The sequence below is a fragment of the Labrus mixtus genome, chromosome 8 (genome assembly GCF_963584025.1).
Source record: "Labrus mixtus chromosome 8, fLabMix1.1, whole genome shotgun sequence".
Taxonomy (NCBI): Eukaryota; Metazoa; Chordata; class Actinopteri; order Labriformes; family Labridae; genus Labrus; species Labrus mixtus.
The window spans coordinates 28,585,066-28,598,834 of record NC_083619.1 but is presented as its reverse complement, the minus strand read 5'-3'; the positions used below and the strand labels follow the sequence as shown (position 1 = coordinate 28,598,834).

Genomic DNA, 13,769 nt, shown 5'->3' with positions numbered 1-13,769 from the left:
TTGGTCCAGACCGGTCACTCAAAAGTCTAAAGTTTTACACCTTTATTTAGGAAATGCTAATAGCTTTTGGCTAAAAGTTTTTTTCTATTTATCCCCAAACAACCTGTTAAAATCTTGTCAAGTTTATTCCATTAAAATTTGTTAAAGGTCAAATTTGTACGTTGATTTTCACCCGAAAAGGTAAAACATAGAGATTAAAGTGCAAATTAAAGGAACAGCACAACATTTTGGGGGGAAAAAAAGGTTCAGATACTTAATGTTTACTACATTTAGAGGAACATTTTATAATATTACACAACAAGGGCTGTCAGCATTGACTAATTAAGCGTGATTTATTTAGATCTGTAATTATTATTATTTTTTTATCGCGATTAATCTCAAGCTATTTTGTCCCTTTAGGCTCCCCGTAGATAGTTGTCTCCCTGTAGTCTCAGTGATGTTAAAAAAGGACACTGCTGCATCTTTGAATGTCTCATTTCACTTTAACAAACTCTCAGACAGTAATATCCACCTTATGACATCACACACTGACCTTATGACATCACACATTGACCTTATGACATCACACATTGACCTTCCTTTGAGCTGTTTGACCTCAGTTTTGGATCCCTAACCACTTCCTGTTTCTGTGCTTAACTTCATGTCCTAACCTTCACTCTACCAGAAGGTCCTTACTTTATTTCAAAATAAAAGCATGGTTAAAATTAAAAAAGGAAGTAAAGTACTCTCAGAATGGAAATTCAAACATGCGATCAAACGTGTGATTAATGTCGATTAGAAATTGTTTTCTTTGACAGCCCTTTACACAACCTTTTTTTAAGTTGACTAATGTGCAGAAACACTTTTCTTAGCCTACAGGTAGATGTAACAGATCATACCAACCGCAAGACCCACAAAGTTTATTTTCCCCCCACATTGTCACTAATGCTAAGCTAAGCTAATTCCTTCCCGATTATCATCTCGTGAAACAGAAGACATTTCCCAAAGTACAGAACTATACGTTTTAAATTAAACCTATTATCTTTTAAGCTTTCAAAAACCCTCTCCCACCTCACTTTAGCGTCACAGTTAGCTTATTTTGTAGCTTTTGTTTTTTGTGTCTGACTCAGTTAACGGCTAACAGCTAGCATTGTGCTTGTGAGCTTTACACCTCTCCCAGGACCCCACAGCTAACCCACCGGCTCCTGTCTCTCTCTAACGCTTGTGGTTGACCCGTTGCATGCATCTGTGCCGGTGTCTTGGTGTGTTTGACGTGCATTTTAACGTCTTTAATGTCAGTCCTCTCTGTTTGTCTGAAAACCCGTTTCTCCATTTACCCCTCACCTCCTCTTTCTCCTCTTTATTTCTTCTTCTCCTTCTTCCCTTCGCGGTGCAGTACTCCCAGATGAGAGACGAGGTGTTCAAGTCCAACTTGGTGTGCGCCTTCATCGTGCTCATCTTCATCACAACCATCCAGAGCCTGCTTCCATCTGCCAGGTAAAGACGGACTAACAGCATTCAGAGCAGATTCTGTTCGTGTTCTGGTTTTATTTATCTGTATTTAATGTTTTAGAAAGCTACAGAAGCCCCATAGGGCAAGTGAAATGAATCGGGTGATACAAATTCTAACAGCCTGTCCTAACAGCAAGCGATGTGAGGAAATGCCACGGACAAATTCCTATTGGAGTGTCCTAAATGCCAACAAATGACGTAGCATGGTGTGAGCAGCGTGGCGTGACGCAGCGTGGCGTGACGCAGCGTGGCGTGACGCAGCGTGGTGTGACGCAGCGAGCCGTGACGCAGCTAGGCTTGACGCAGCGAGGCGTGACGCAGCTAGGCTTGACCCAGCTAGGCTTGACCCAGCTAGGCTTGACGCAGCTAGGCGTGACACAGCTAGGCTTGACGCAACTAGGCGTGACGCAGCTAGGCGTGACGCAGCTAGGCTTGACGCAGCGAGCCGTGACGCAGCGAGGCTTGACGCAGCTAGGCGTGACGCAGCTAGGCTTGACGCAGCTAGGCGTGACGCAGCGAGCCGTGACGCAGCGAGCCGTGACGCAGCGAGGCGTGACGCAGCTAGGCTTGACGCAGCTAGGCGTGACGCAGCTAGGCTTGACGCAGCGAGGCGTGACGCAGCTAGGCTTGACGCAGCTAGGCTTGACGCAGCTAGGCGTGACGCAGCTAGGCTTGACGCAGCGAGGCGTGACGCAGCTAGGCTTGACGCAGCTAGGCTTGACGCAGCTAGGCGTGACGCAGCTAGGCTTGACGCAGCGAGGCGTGACGCAGCTAGGCTTGACGCAGCTAGGCTTGACGCAGCTAGGCGTGACGCAGCGAGGCGTGACGCAGCTAGGCTTGACGCAGCGAGGCGTGACGCAGCGTTACTACCCCTATGCCCTGTTTCAACTAGTTTCACATATTAACTGAAACTGACTTGTTACCAAGCAACCCAAACTTTTTCCTGCGATCTGCTACTTTGTTGGTTTCCATGGTTACCACCGATCAGCTACCTGGTTTAATGTAAAGTTATTTACAGGTCTGAGGTACCAGCTAGATTATTTGGGACCGACACTGTCTGTATGGTTTTATTATTTTGCCATCAATTTGGTTTTCTGCAGGATGGTAACCATGGTGATCCAGTTTTCCATCCTCATCATCCTCCACTCCTGCCTGGTCCTCGTCACGACGGCCGAAGACTACAAGTGTCTGCCTCTGGTTCTTCGCAAAGCGTGCTGCTGGATCAACGAGACCTACACGGCACGGAACGTCATCATCTTCGTTTCAATCCTCATCAACTTCCTGGCGGCCATGATCAATATAGTAAGTGGCATATCCACTTTCTTATGACTTCAGCTCACATTCGATGCTCTAAAATCTTACCCTGCACAACATCCGGGATATACACAATTCAGAACGGCAGATTTTGGGAATTTCTAATTTTTTTCTCTCACCCTAAACACTCAGATATTTTATCCACACGTTTGCACACAGAGAAAAGATGTTTAATATGAAGGTAGATATGTTGCAAAATGTGAGTGAGAGCTTGTAGAATGAGATGTGAGAGCTTGTAGAATGAGATGTGAGAGCTTATAGAATGAAATGTGAGAGCTTGTAGAATGTGATGTGAGAACTTGAATGAAAAAAAGTGAACTTGTATGTAAAAATGTTTACTTGTATAAAAAATCCACTACTTTTCTCTTGTGAATCTGCGCTGCTTGAGTTTTGCAACACATTTTGCGAGACGTCTGTAGAAAAACAAATCTGTACTTGTAGAAATGCCCCCTCCCCCTCCCCCTCCCTCCCCCTCTCGCTGTGTGTCTGCTTGTGGGGGGAATTGGCCAATCAGAAGTAGGTTTCCAGTGAATGCAGTTTCCAGTGAATGTAGATATCTTATTTGTACACTGATCCTGCACCGGTTTCAGAGCGCACAAAAAAATAACCTCTCTTGGTCTCTCCCAGCTGTGGTGCGATTTCGACAAGTCCAGCACTTTCAAGAACCAGACGTACAACGCATCGACCTCCATCCCAGACATCTGCTTCTACCCAGAGGTACCTGCCGAATGATGTGTCTGAGATTTTGCAGTCAGGTTCATCTGTTGTGTTTTTTTATGAATTAAACATCCTCGACATCCTCCTGCCTGAACCCAGAGGGAGGTCTCGCCTCAGACAACGACGACTGATGGAGCCATGAGATCATCACGGAGCCAACATCCATTATGTTATTTTGCTCATTCAATATGCAGCTGATTGATGAACTCAATAAGGGAGCAGAATTTGTATGGCTCCCTGGAACCTTTATTCCCTCCAGAGGGTCAGGAGAGCTGGCTTGTCCAAATAAGATCTGGTTAATAAAAAAGAGAGTTATTCGATGTTTTAAGGGGTGAGAAATCCAGAGCAGAATACTAGATTAGACCAAAGAAGGAGAATTATCCTTAAAGGTCCAATATGTGAGCTATCTACTGAATGAAATGATGACCTGACTATATGATCAGACATTAAGGAAACATGCTATGTTGAAGTGCTGGCTTCTCTGACAACAATGCAGCAGTCAGTATGTCCTCCTTCTAACTTTAGATTCTGCTCCTGAATGCTCTGGATTTGTTTGGACCAGAGAAGGTTGGCGGTTTTAAGACACCCCCCCACACGGCCCGTTTTGGACGCCCCTCGGTTTGCCAGATATGAGAGCAGTTATCAGGTCAACAGGTGTTGCAGCGTGGAAGCGGGTCAAGAGAAGTGGTTCAGATAGAAGTGATTGTACCCGACCTAAAAAGCCTCTGCATGTTTCTAATAAGCTCCACGAGCAGAAACGTGCTCAAACTAGGATCAATGTTGGAGATGTTTTTGAAAAATGGAGAGAGGTTAGAACACAGAAAGGTTTACAGACCCATGCAGAGCTGGATAAACACTGAAGCTTCAGAGTCCACCACATGGTGACCTGTGTGAGACAGCTCTCTACAATGTTTAGAATTTAGACTGCAGTACCCATTTTAACCACTAGGTGTCAGAGTTGCATAGTCAGTAGCCTTAAGTGCAGTGTGCTGCTGGATACTGACTGTTTTTCTCATCATTTGAAGGACCTCTTCATAATTTACACAGAGAAGTGAGATTATGATTCAAGTCAGACAAAATAACATCTAATTATTTAATTTTTCTAATATTGAGGAAAACAAGTCATCCAATCGGAGTGCATGGACTTTAAAAGATGTTTTTTTTTTTTCACCCGAGAAGGAGAGTTTAGTGAAAAATGTTATAGAGTTGCACTCAGCCACGTCCCTCTTTGTTTCTGTGTCCAGTACTTCGTGTTCACGGGGGTCCTGGCGATGGTGACGTGTGCCGTGTTCCTGCGGCTGAACTCCGTGTTGAAGTTGGCGGTGCTGCTGTTGATGATCGCCATCTACTCCCTGCTGACCGAAGCTTTCTACACCTCGCTGTTTCTTCGCTACGACACCGTCCACCACAACACTGAGTGAGTGTTTATAAAGGATGTGTTCAACAATCAACCAATGCTAGTATCCAAAGGAAATTTCACGAGATATGTTGCAAAGTCCTACATCTGTCTGAATCCACTGTTAACGTACCGGAGAAACACAGGTCTCATGTTTTAAAGACGTTGTATTATCCCCCCTCCTCCACCTTTTCAAACAGTCCCCCTGTGGTCTAAATGAAACATCTGTGCTGTGCTTTGGTCAAAATATAACATGAATCAAGCACCAGAGGAGGTTTGTGACCCTGTATAAACCAGCTCTCTCAGAACGCTCCGTTTTGGTGTGTGTGTCTCTTTAAATGTAATGAGCACCACCTGAGTTTTCCCAGTAGACATCACCTAGACATCCCCTCCCCTCCCCTGGTATCTCCACCCCCAGCCTAGAAGAAAACTTTTGCACAGGTCCACCATTTTTATTCTCACTACAGAGGAGTGATGTGTATGGGGAAAACCCGGGGGGGGGGGGGGGGGGGGGGGGGTTCATTTCATTTAAAGAGACACACACACCAAAACGGAGCGTTCTGAGAGAGCTGGTTTATACAGGGTCACAAACCTCCTCTGGTGCTTGATTCATGTTATATATTTGACCAAAGCACAGCACAGATGTTTCATTTAGAGTGTCTCAAAAGCACGGGTCTGTTCCTAATGTGTTGATATAATGTTTACAGCCTTTTTTATGTTTCAAACATTTGTGTCCCTGTCTCTGACTGAAACTGACCGCTGCCCTCGTCTTGTGCCCTCTCACTCAATGAGTGATCTGATTAGATTTGACATCATCAGCAGCTCCAGGTGTAATAAAAAATGAAGTTGTAATTAGTGAAACTTAATCCCTAATTCCTCCAAAGGTTGGTCATAAATGTACCTTTTGATTTGTCTCTTTCTTCCTCCTTAAAAAGAAACGCATGTAGACGGGCTGACCTTTTTTTATGGACACAAATGTTGCAAATGTGAGAAAACTCATCTCGCAGGTGTTCTCAGAGCTCGTACGATGACCTTTACAGCAGCAGTATATGAAAGCTTATAACCAAGAGACGGGTGGGGGGGGGGGGGGGGGGGGGGGGGGGGGGGTTACCTCCATGCAGCAGAGGTTTCCATTAGAGCTCCGAAGGGTGTCGATGGGAGCCACCTTCATTCTCGCCTTTACGGCCCTCCGAGATCTGAAAGAGAAAGGTCAAGATAAAAGACTCGGGATGCTGTTAGTTTACCACATCATAAAGTCACACTCTTGACTCATATCTTTTTTATTTGTTTCTAGAATAGTGGAGTAGCATTAATACGATACTTATAGTACACAAGGTGACATTTGTTTGCATGTGGGAACGCAAACAGCCAGATTTTTTGCTCACATTTCATCGGGAGTTGCTCCTGTCAGCCTCTGAATATTTCTCCGAGCGAGCTGATGTGAGAACACAGCAGGATATAATCAGCTTGAGTGAATTGGGGGGGTCTCTTCCTCTTTCTTCTTTTCACTCCAACACACATCATTCCTCTTCATTTTCCTTCACTGACAAACTTCGGTTTTCACAGGAATAATCCATGAGATGCTAAGCAGTGCAATGAGAGAGAGTGCGGTCAGATGGGGCCCCATTAGGGAGGCTTCCTACTGTCATTGCAAAATTTGCACATTTTGAGCTACTGCTGTTGTGTTCAGTTTGTCAGCATTTGAGGAAACCCTTACTGGTCTGGGGCCCTGAGCAGTTTCCTGCCTTGCCTGTTGATAAGCAGCGCCTCCAGGGGGTGGTGATGTTTATTCCCTGTGATCGCTGCACGACCATAGACTGTCTGCACGCCACCGCTGCAATCTCTGTGCTCTAATGAACCTACTGCTGCATGTTTCCTGTTCTCCAGTATGTTCATCTCCACTCTTTAGTTCACATTGAGATTCTGTTCAACTACACGTAGCATTGATAGAAAGACAGATATTCTCATTATAGCGTCGTGTAGAGGACTCTGTTGCTACATCCACCACTTCCATGTCATTTTTATAACATTGCGTCGTACCTCAGGAGACCCCCTGTGCCCCCCCTCCCGTCCAACATGGATAATCTCCCGCTGTGAGGTGCATGTGTGGACGGAGACATCAGGAGGATTTCAGGAGTGAATATGTGAAAACAGAGACATATATTTAAATAATTGTTTTTCAGAGCGCTTCTCTCCGGCGTTCATTGTTGCTAGGTTACAGAATTTCTTCTAATGCTGCCCTGGGTAGTGACAGTAAGGTCAGTTTTAATAGCTCTGTATGCTTCATGTTTTCCAGTAATCAAAATGCTGCATTGGTAGCCTCGTGGTTAGTAATCAAGCCCCATGTATGGAGGCCGTGGTCCTTCAGGCGGGCGGGCCGGGGTTCGAATCTGACCTGTGGCTCCTTTCTCACAAGTCACTCCCTTCTCTCTCTCTCTCTCTCTCTCTCCCTGATTTCTGACTCTATCAACTGTCCTGTCTCAAAATGAAGGCGTGAAAAGACAAAAACTTGACGGGATCTCATCACATTTGAAAATCATCCTCTTACATCCTTTTCCTCTCTTCTGAACAGAAACTTCCTGGGGACCAAAGAGACGTCTCTACTCCTGATGGCCATGTTCCTCCTCGCCGTGTTTTACCACGGCCAACAGGTGAGAGCACACCAGTCACAAACGTCTTCTTCATCACTGACCCTCAGTTACAGTTTATCAAAAATCCAAAACCTGCCAAGGAGACGTTAAATCAGAAATAAAGGGGACGCCCGCTGTCTTCTGTTTAAAGCTCATGCTTCCATTACTTCCTTTAGAGGACTCGGATCGTTATAGAATCATACAAACACAAACTCCTGCAGCAGGTCTGTGTTCTCCAGATGTTTTACACTGTGATGGATCGATGTCACTGAGGAACATTTAACTAAGTAACAAGAAATGCTGGAGCTTTAGCTTCCTGTTGCCTCTCGCTTTGTAGTTTGTATTTCAATCAGGAGAGATGAGAAGTGAATGAAGAAAATTATTACAATGAACAACATGGAAATGTGACTAGACAGAAAGACTTTGGCGCTTGGACTCTATGGGGGGGGTAGATGTGTTTGGAGAATGACTCCCCCCATGAAGTCCAGAGCCTGGTGGTGGTGAAGCTGATGACCTGATGGGTGAAGAATTGATGGATGATGATGAATGTGGGAAGACAGGTGGTGATGGGGTGTTCGCACAAAACATCAGAATGGAGGAACTAAAGGTAGAGAAAGAATCTTATTTAAACGGGGAGCAGAGCGATGATAGGCTGACAATGAGGGAGGAACGCCATGTGATTGGTGCAAAAAGGGCTGAATGAGAAAGACCCGATCATGAAGGCAATTATAGTCATCCCGACTCAACTTACGCTACAGCTTCATTTGAGAACCGTTTTAACAGGATTGAACTATGACCTCCAGCTGCTGCAGCCGGCTGGACGTGTGTTTCATAAAGAGTAACTCTGGACAAGCATCGCCTCCAGACCCTCCAGAGGACATCATCCTGTCAGGTGCTCTTCTTTATCTGACCTCTGAGTGATGCTGCTTGAGACACAAACACTGACTGAAACAAAAACACTTCTTTAAACAATAAAAGACTCACTTTTTATTAAGCAGCAGTCGAGTAAGGAGCCCGGGGAAAACTGGTATCAGCGCGTTGCTTTGGTGCTCTCTCTCTATGGAAACCTTTGATCATCCGGTTCAGCAGCTCAGCCGCGGACAGACGGCCGTAATTGAAGGTCCTTTGTAGCCTCGTAAAAGTAGAAAGCGGCTGCATTTGAAGTCGTCCGCAGGCGTATTGATTTAGCCGGGGTCAGTCTCTGGACTTGTTTTGTAACACGGAGACAACGACAGCTCACAGCGGGAGGCGTGCGGCTCTCACAGCTCTGAAACGCTGTTTGTCTGAGACGCATCAGGCCAAAAGAGAGGAGGCAAAATAAGGCTTTTTCTGAGCGTCAGCGTCTTTTTTCAACTGTGTTCAGTAAGGAGGGAGCGTTTGAAGCAGCAGGCGGTCGCCCCGAGAAGAAGCGCAGCACTCAGCGTCTTTTTCCTGAGCGCTCTGCCTTTTTGTTGTGCAGCCGCTCCGAGTGCTGAAAAACCTTTTTCAGAAAGGTGCTGCCGATGTCACAAGCGCTCTTTTCAAAATGTCTGATATTGCCCGTAGTTTGCAGTTAAAAAGAAATCTGCAGAATCTGTGATACAGCGGTCGTTGTCATGGAGACCGGACGGACGTGCAGCGCTTTCCTTTTCTGGAAAAATCTCTAGGTGTTCACGGGGCCTAAGAGAGATGATTCACTCTTTGCAGCGAGGTCAGGTGAAATGCTCGATGTGATTCTGCTTCTTTACAGCGCAGAGGTAATAGTTTTGATTAGTTTAAAAAGATGGACGTCAAAGATGACAGCTCCCTGAAAGTGAAGCCCTAACATTCAGAGCTCCTCCATACTGACTGGCTGCTGGTTGACGTCCATGTGTTCATTTAAGTTTAAAATCCGCTGTATGTCTAATACACTCTTAATATTTTTGCATACTGCATTTGATAGCAGCATGTCTCCTGCTCAAAGCAAACCAAAAGATCCAGCAGAAACATATATCAGCAAAACAAACACCAGCTCCATCGTTTGTATTCTGAAGGAAGAACACGGCTCTTCTGTCCTTTGAAACGTCTCACAGTGTACTGTGATCTGTTGTGGAGAGAGTATAAAAACAGGCGTTGGAGCTCCTTTCAGAGGCTCTTTAAGCGATTCGATTGTGCTGTGGAGACGAGCACGTATGAGCAGAAAGATGGAGGAGACTGGCTCTTTTATTCCTCTCTGCCGTTCTCATTACCGCGCCTTCATTCACAGCTTGTTTAAAGATGAATAAAACCACATTTAAACATATTTTTCTTCTATTTCGTGCTTCAATTACACAACTTATTATGTGAGCCGCCACATGAAACACCTTTTGATAGGAGACACATAGACGATCACAGCTCACCGGGATAAAGACTTTTCACTGTAACTGTTAAATATGGAGTCAAGCCGTACTGTCCCTCGTTCAGATGTTAAGAAGCAGCAGAGGAGACCAGATGAAGTCCTCTAACAGAATGAACCGACGACAGAACAGAAGCCAGAGGAGGTTGTTCTTTAGAAACGCAGCCCTGGTTCACGGTACGATTTATTTTACAAAATGAGACTGTAGATAAATGATGACTGAAAAGGATTCCTTTAGGGGCTGCTAACCCGCTTGTCAGTGTTGTTTGGCCTTTTAAAGGGGACATATTCTGAAAAATCCACTTTGACAGTGTTTTTGAACATATATTTGGGTAACCTGAGTGTCTACTGACCGACAAAATGTGAAATAAACCCATCCAGTCCTTTGTTTGTGGGCTGCATAAGTCTTACAACACAGAGAAAAATGCTCTGTTTCAAATGTGCTCTCCTTGTGATGTCACAGTGGGATTCTGGTAAAAAAAAACACCTCACGATTAATCTTTACATCCCTACTCAGCAGTGATGACATCATCAACTCTGTGAAGCTGAAGCTTTTTCAACTCTGCAGATAAGGCTCTTATTTTGAAATAATAAGGGTTTCTCTCTTTTTTTTATCACTTTATTGCAAACGTCATACACAATCATCATTCCAGACAGTTACTTATAAGAATGCGTTGCTAAAAAACTGAATATAATGTGTACATGAATTGCTGAATTCGTTTTTCAAATAAAGAAAAGGAAAAGAAAAAGGCACACACAACATCTAAAGTAGAGGTGGATTTAACAACAGCATATCAACATATGAATACAAATAATCAAACATGGAGAGCGGAGAGAAGTTTATATTTTTATGCAGAGAAATGCCAGTTCAGGTGAACAAAAGTCATCCTGAGCAGTGAAAGAGTCCACGGCTAAACAGACACAGGAAGGAGTGTCACTTAAAGACACTCAAACATTTACAGAACAGACGAGGAGAGGCCAAAGTACCGCCCATTAAGTTTGATTGACAGGTGACGATGATCAGATGTCAGCAACGAGTATGAATAAAAATCAAGTTGAAGATTTAAAACACAGCAAGTTAAACATCTGTCTCGTTAATGACTTCTGTCTACTTCAGTTTACACAACTCAGCAGAGACTCCAGACCAACAGTTATCAAACCAGAGTCCAGCATGTAGAGGCTGAGTGAATGTGGTCTGGACTCTGTGGAGGAGAGTCATGGTTTTAGAGATGCTGTAGAAGGACAGAATACCTGCTCTGTGATCCAGGTACACTCCTACTCTGGAGGACTGAGGACCTGAGACAGGAGTGCTGACATTGTTGTAATAAAAGTTATAACTGTTGTAGTCACAATCTAACCTCCAAGATTTGTCATTACATCCAAACACACATTGATCTGAGCTCCCTGCTCTGCGGATATTCTTGTGTGTGACTGCTACACAAACTCCTCCTCGTCTCCTCTCCACCTCCCAGTAACAACGTCCAGTCAGATTCTCTTTACTCAGGACCTGACCGCAATCAGTGAATCTGTCTAGGTGACTAGAATAAGACTGATGTTTACTCATTAACGTTACTTTTCTGTTCCCATCAGATAATATCAGCCGTGTGTATGTTGTATTTGGATCCAGTGTGATGTCACATGAATATTTTAAGAACTCAGCTCTGGTCATGTTCTCTGGTTCTGACAGTAAAAAATCCACTTCAGTCACTGTCTGTGAGATGTTTGTCCCTTTCTCTCTCAGGACGTCCTGTAGTTTATCTCTGACTTCTGACACAGCCGCTGTCACATCCTCAAAGAACCTCAGAGGACGGATCTTGATGCTGGATGAATGTGTAAATTCACTGAGTGGTGACAGTGAGGGGTAGTCGTGTAGAAACTGGTTGTGATCTTCTGTGTGTGAGAGCTTCTCCAGTTCAGCGTCTGTCCTCTTCAGCTCAGTGATCTCCTGCTCCAGCTTCTCCTGAAGCTCTCTGACTCGACTCACTTCAGTTTGCTGCTGGGATCTGACCTGCTGCTTGACATCAGAGCGTCTTTTCTCCATGAGACGGATCAGCTCAGTGAAGATCTTCTCACTGTTCCCCACTGTTTTATCAGCGGAGCCATTGATAGCCTCCACCTCCTGTTGGAGCAGCTTCACATCTTTCTCTCTGTCCTGGATTCTCTGCTGGATGTTTTGTCGACTCACCTCGAGCTCTCTCTGCCTCTCGCTCCTTTCTGCTGCAGCTGAGACTGTGTCATGACCTTTGTGTTCATCCACAGAGCAGAGATAACAAATAGACTGCTGATCAGTGCGACAGAATATCTTCATCACCTCATCATGACGACAGCAGACGTTCTCCTGGAGCTTCTTGGAGGGCTCCACCAACTTGTGTTTCTTTAATGGAGGTGCTTCTAAATGAGGCTGGAGGTGTTTCTCACAGTAAGAAGCCGGACACTGCAGACAGGACTTACAGGCTTTCAGTTTTCTCCCGATGCAGACATCACAGGCCACATCTTCCGGTCCAGCATAGCAGTGATCAGCACAAGCAGCTAGGAGTCCAGTCTTCTTCAGCTCCTCCACTAAATCTGCTAACATGGTGTTCTTCCTCAGGACAGGCCTTGGTGTGAAGGTCTGCCTACACTGAGGGCAGCTGTATATTTTCATATTTTTCTCTGTATCCCAGTGGCTTTTAATACACTTCATGCAGTAGCTGTGTCCACAGGAAATAGTAACCGGATCCTTCAGGAGATCCAGACAGATGGAACAGCAGATTTTCTTTCGGTCCAGTTGGTTTCCTTGCTGAGCCATTTCTCCTCTTAGTGATCGTGACGGTCAAATAGTTCCTCTTTCTCTGGATAGAAACACAGTCAGAGCTCTGATGGACAACAACTGTCTGCTCTTGTTGACTTGCTGCACTGAATGAGGTTTTTCAGTTCCAGTAATTAACAGTTTATAGTTCACACCCATCCTCATACCTGCAGGTCTGTGACGGGGAGGGAAGAGAGAAATAGTTTCATTGGGTGGAGATCACTGACAAAAGGATGGATGTTCAGATTTGACTGCGTTCCACAAAGAGCAGCTGTTTATAAGAGACAGGGTGTGTCTCATAAACAACAAACAATAAAAAAGGAAAACAGAGAAATCCATAAACAGATGGTTTCCATGACAGCCTTCACATGAATGGGCGGAGTTTGCAGCATTAGACCAATCACAGACATTGACCTTTTGTGTTTGAGAGCAGGAAGAATATGGAGGGGTTAACAAGCTCTGCTTCATTCCAGGAAGAGGAGCGGTGTGAGAGAGAGAGACTTGTTTACAACAGAGAACATTTTAATACAGTCCTTTAAGTCTTTTTGAACATCATTTAGAGTAACAGGTGTATTTTAGATGCACTTCAACAAATTCAACATATGAGTTCATTGTCACAGCTTTGAATCCCCACAGGACCTTAATGCACCAGATAATTACCTCATAACAGACTATAACAGCCAATGAGAGCCTTTGTTGAAAGGAGGTGCCGCCCCCTGGTCTGAGGGCCAATTACACGTGACTGTGCTGATGACTGACATCTCTTGTAGCCAATGAAATTCTCTAAACGTGATTCTGCTGCTTCTATCGATACTTGGGCGTAATTTCTTCATACTCACACTGAGGAGAGTTATTCAAAGTACGAGTGGTTTTCAGAGTGGCATTAAAAGTATTAATACGGTGATATTTATACCAAGAGAGGCTCTGAGTCAGGAATTATTTGCAGAAAACATGTATGTAGAATTAGACATTAAACACCCCCATAGAGCTGGAAGGGAATTAGGTTTGTGCTCGACTGTGAGGCTGGCAGTGGACTGGGGCCTCGTCCACACGTAGGATGGTATTTTTCAAAAACAGAGC

General features: G+C 44.7%; 3 protein-coding genes across 3 annotated transcripts in view; 2 read left to right on the top strand and 1 right to left on the bottom strand.

Moving 5' to 3' along the window:
* The window catches only part of oc90 (otoconin 90), a 433,801-nt gene that overhangs the window by 275,740 nt on the left and 144,292 nt on the right, over positions 1 to 13,769 (top strand). The gene's annotated exons all lie outside the window — the stretch shown is intronic.
* Positions 1 to 13,769, top strand: part of adcy8 (adenylate cyclase 8 (brain)) — a 104,933-nt gene that overhangs the window by 67,162 nt on the left and 24,002 nt on the right. The window contains exons 8-12 of the mRNA XM_061043564.1: positions 1,376 to 1,476; positions 2,592 to 2,793; positions 3,433 to 3,522; positions 4,767 to 4,939; positions 7,491 to 7,569. Of these exons, the coding sequence (XP_060899547.1) occupies positions 1,376 to 1,476; positions 2,592 to 2,793; positions 3,433 to 3,522; positions 4,767 to 4,939; positions 7,491 to 7,569 (645 nt within the window). The remainder of the gene's footprint in view (positions 1 to 1,375; positions 1,477 to 2,591; positions 2,794 to 3,432; positions 3,523 to 4,766; positions 4,940 to 7,490; positions 7,570 to 13,769) is intronic.
* On the bottom strand, positions 10,467 to 12,874 carry LOC132978396 (tripartite motif-containing protein 16-like). The gene has a single exon (XM_061043600.1). It carries the CDS (start codon positions 12,687 to 12,689, stop codon positions 11,010 to 11,012), a length of 1,680 nt encoding a protein of 559 aa, XP_060899583.1. The 5' UTR covers positions 12,690 to 12,874; the 3' UTR covers positions 10,467 to 11,009.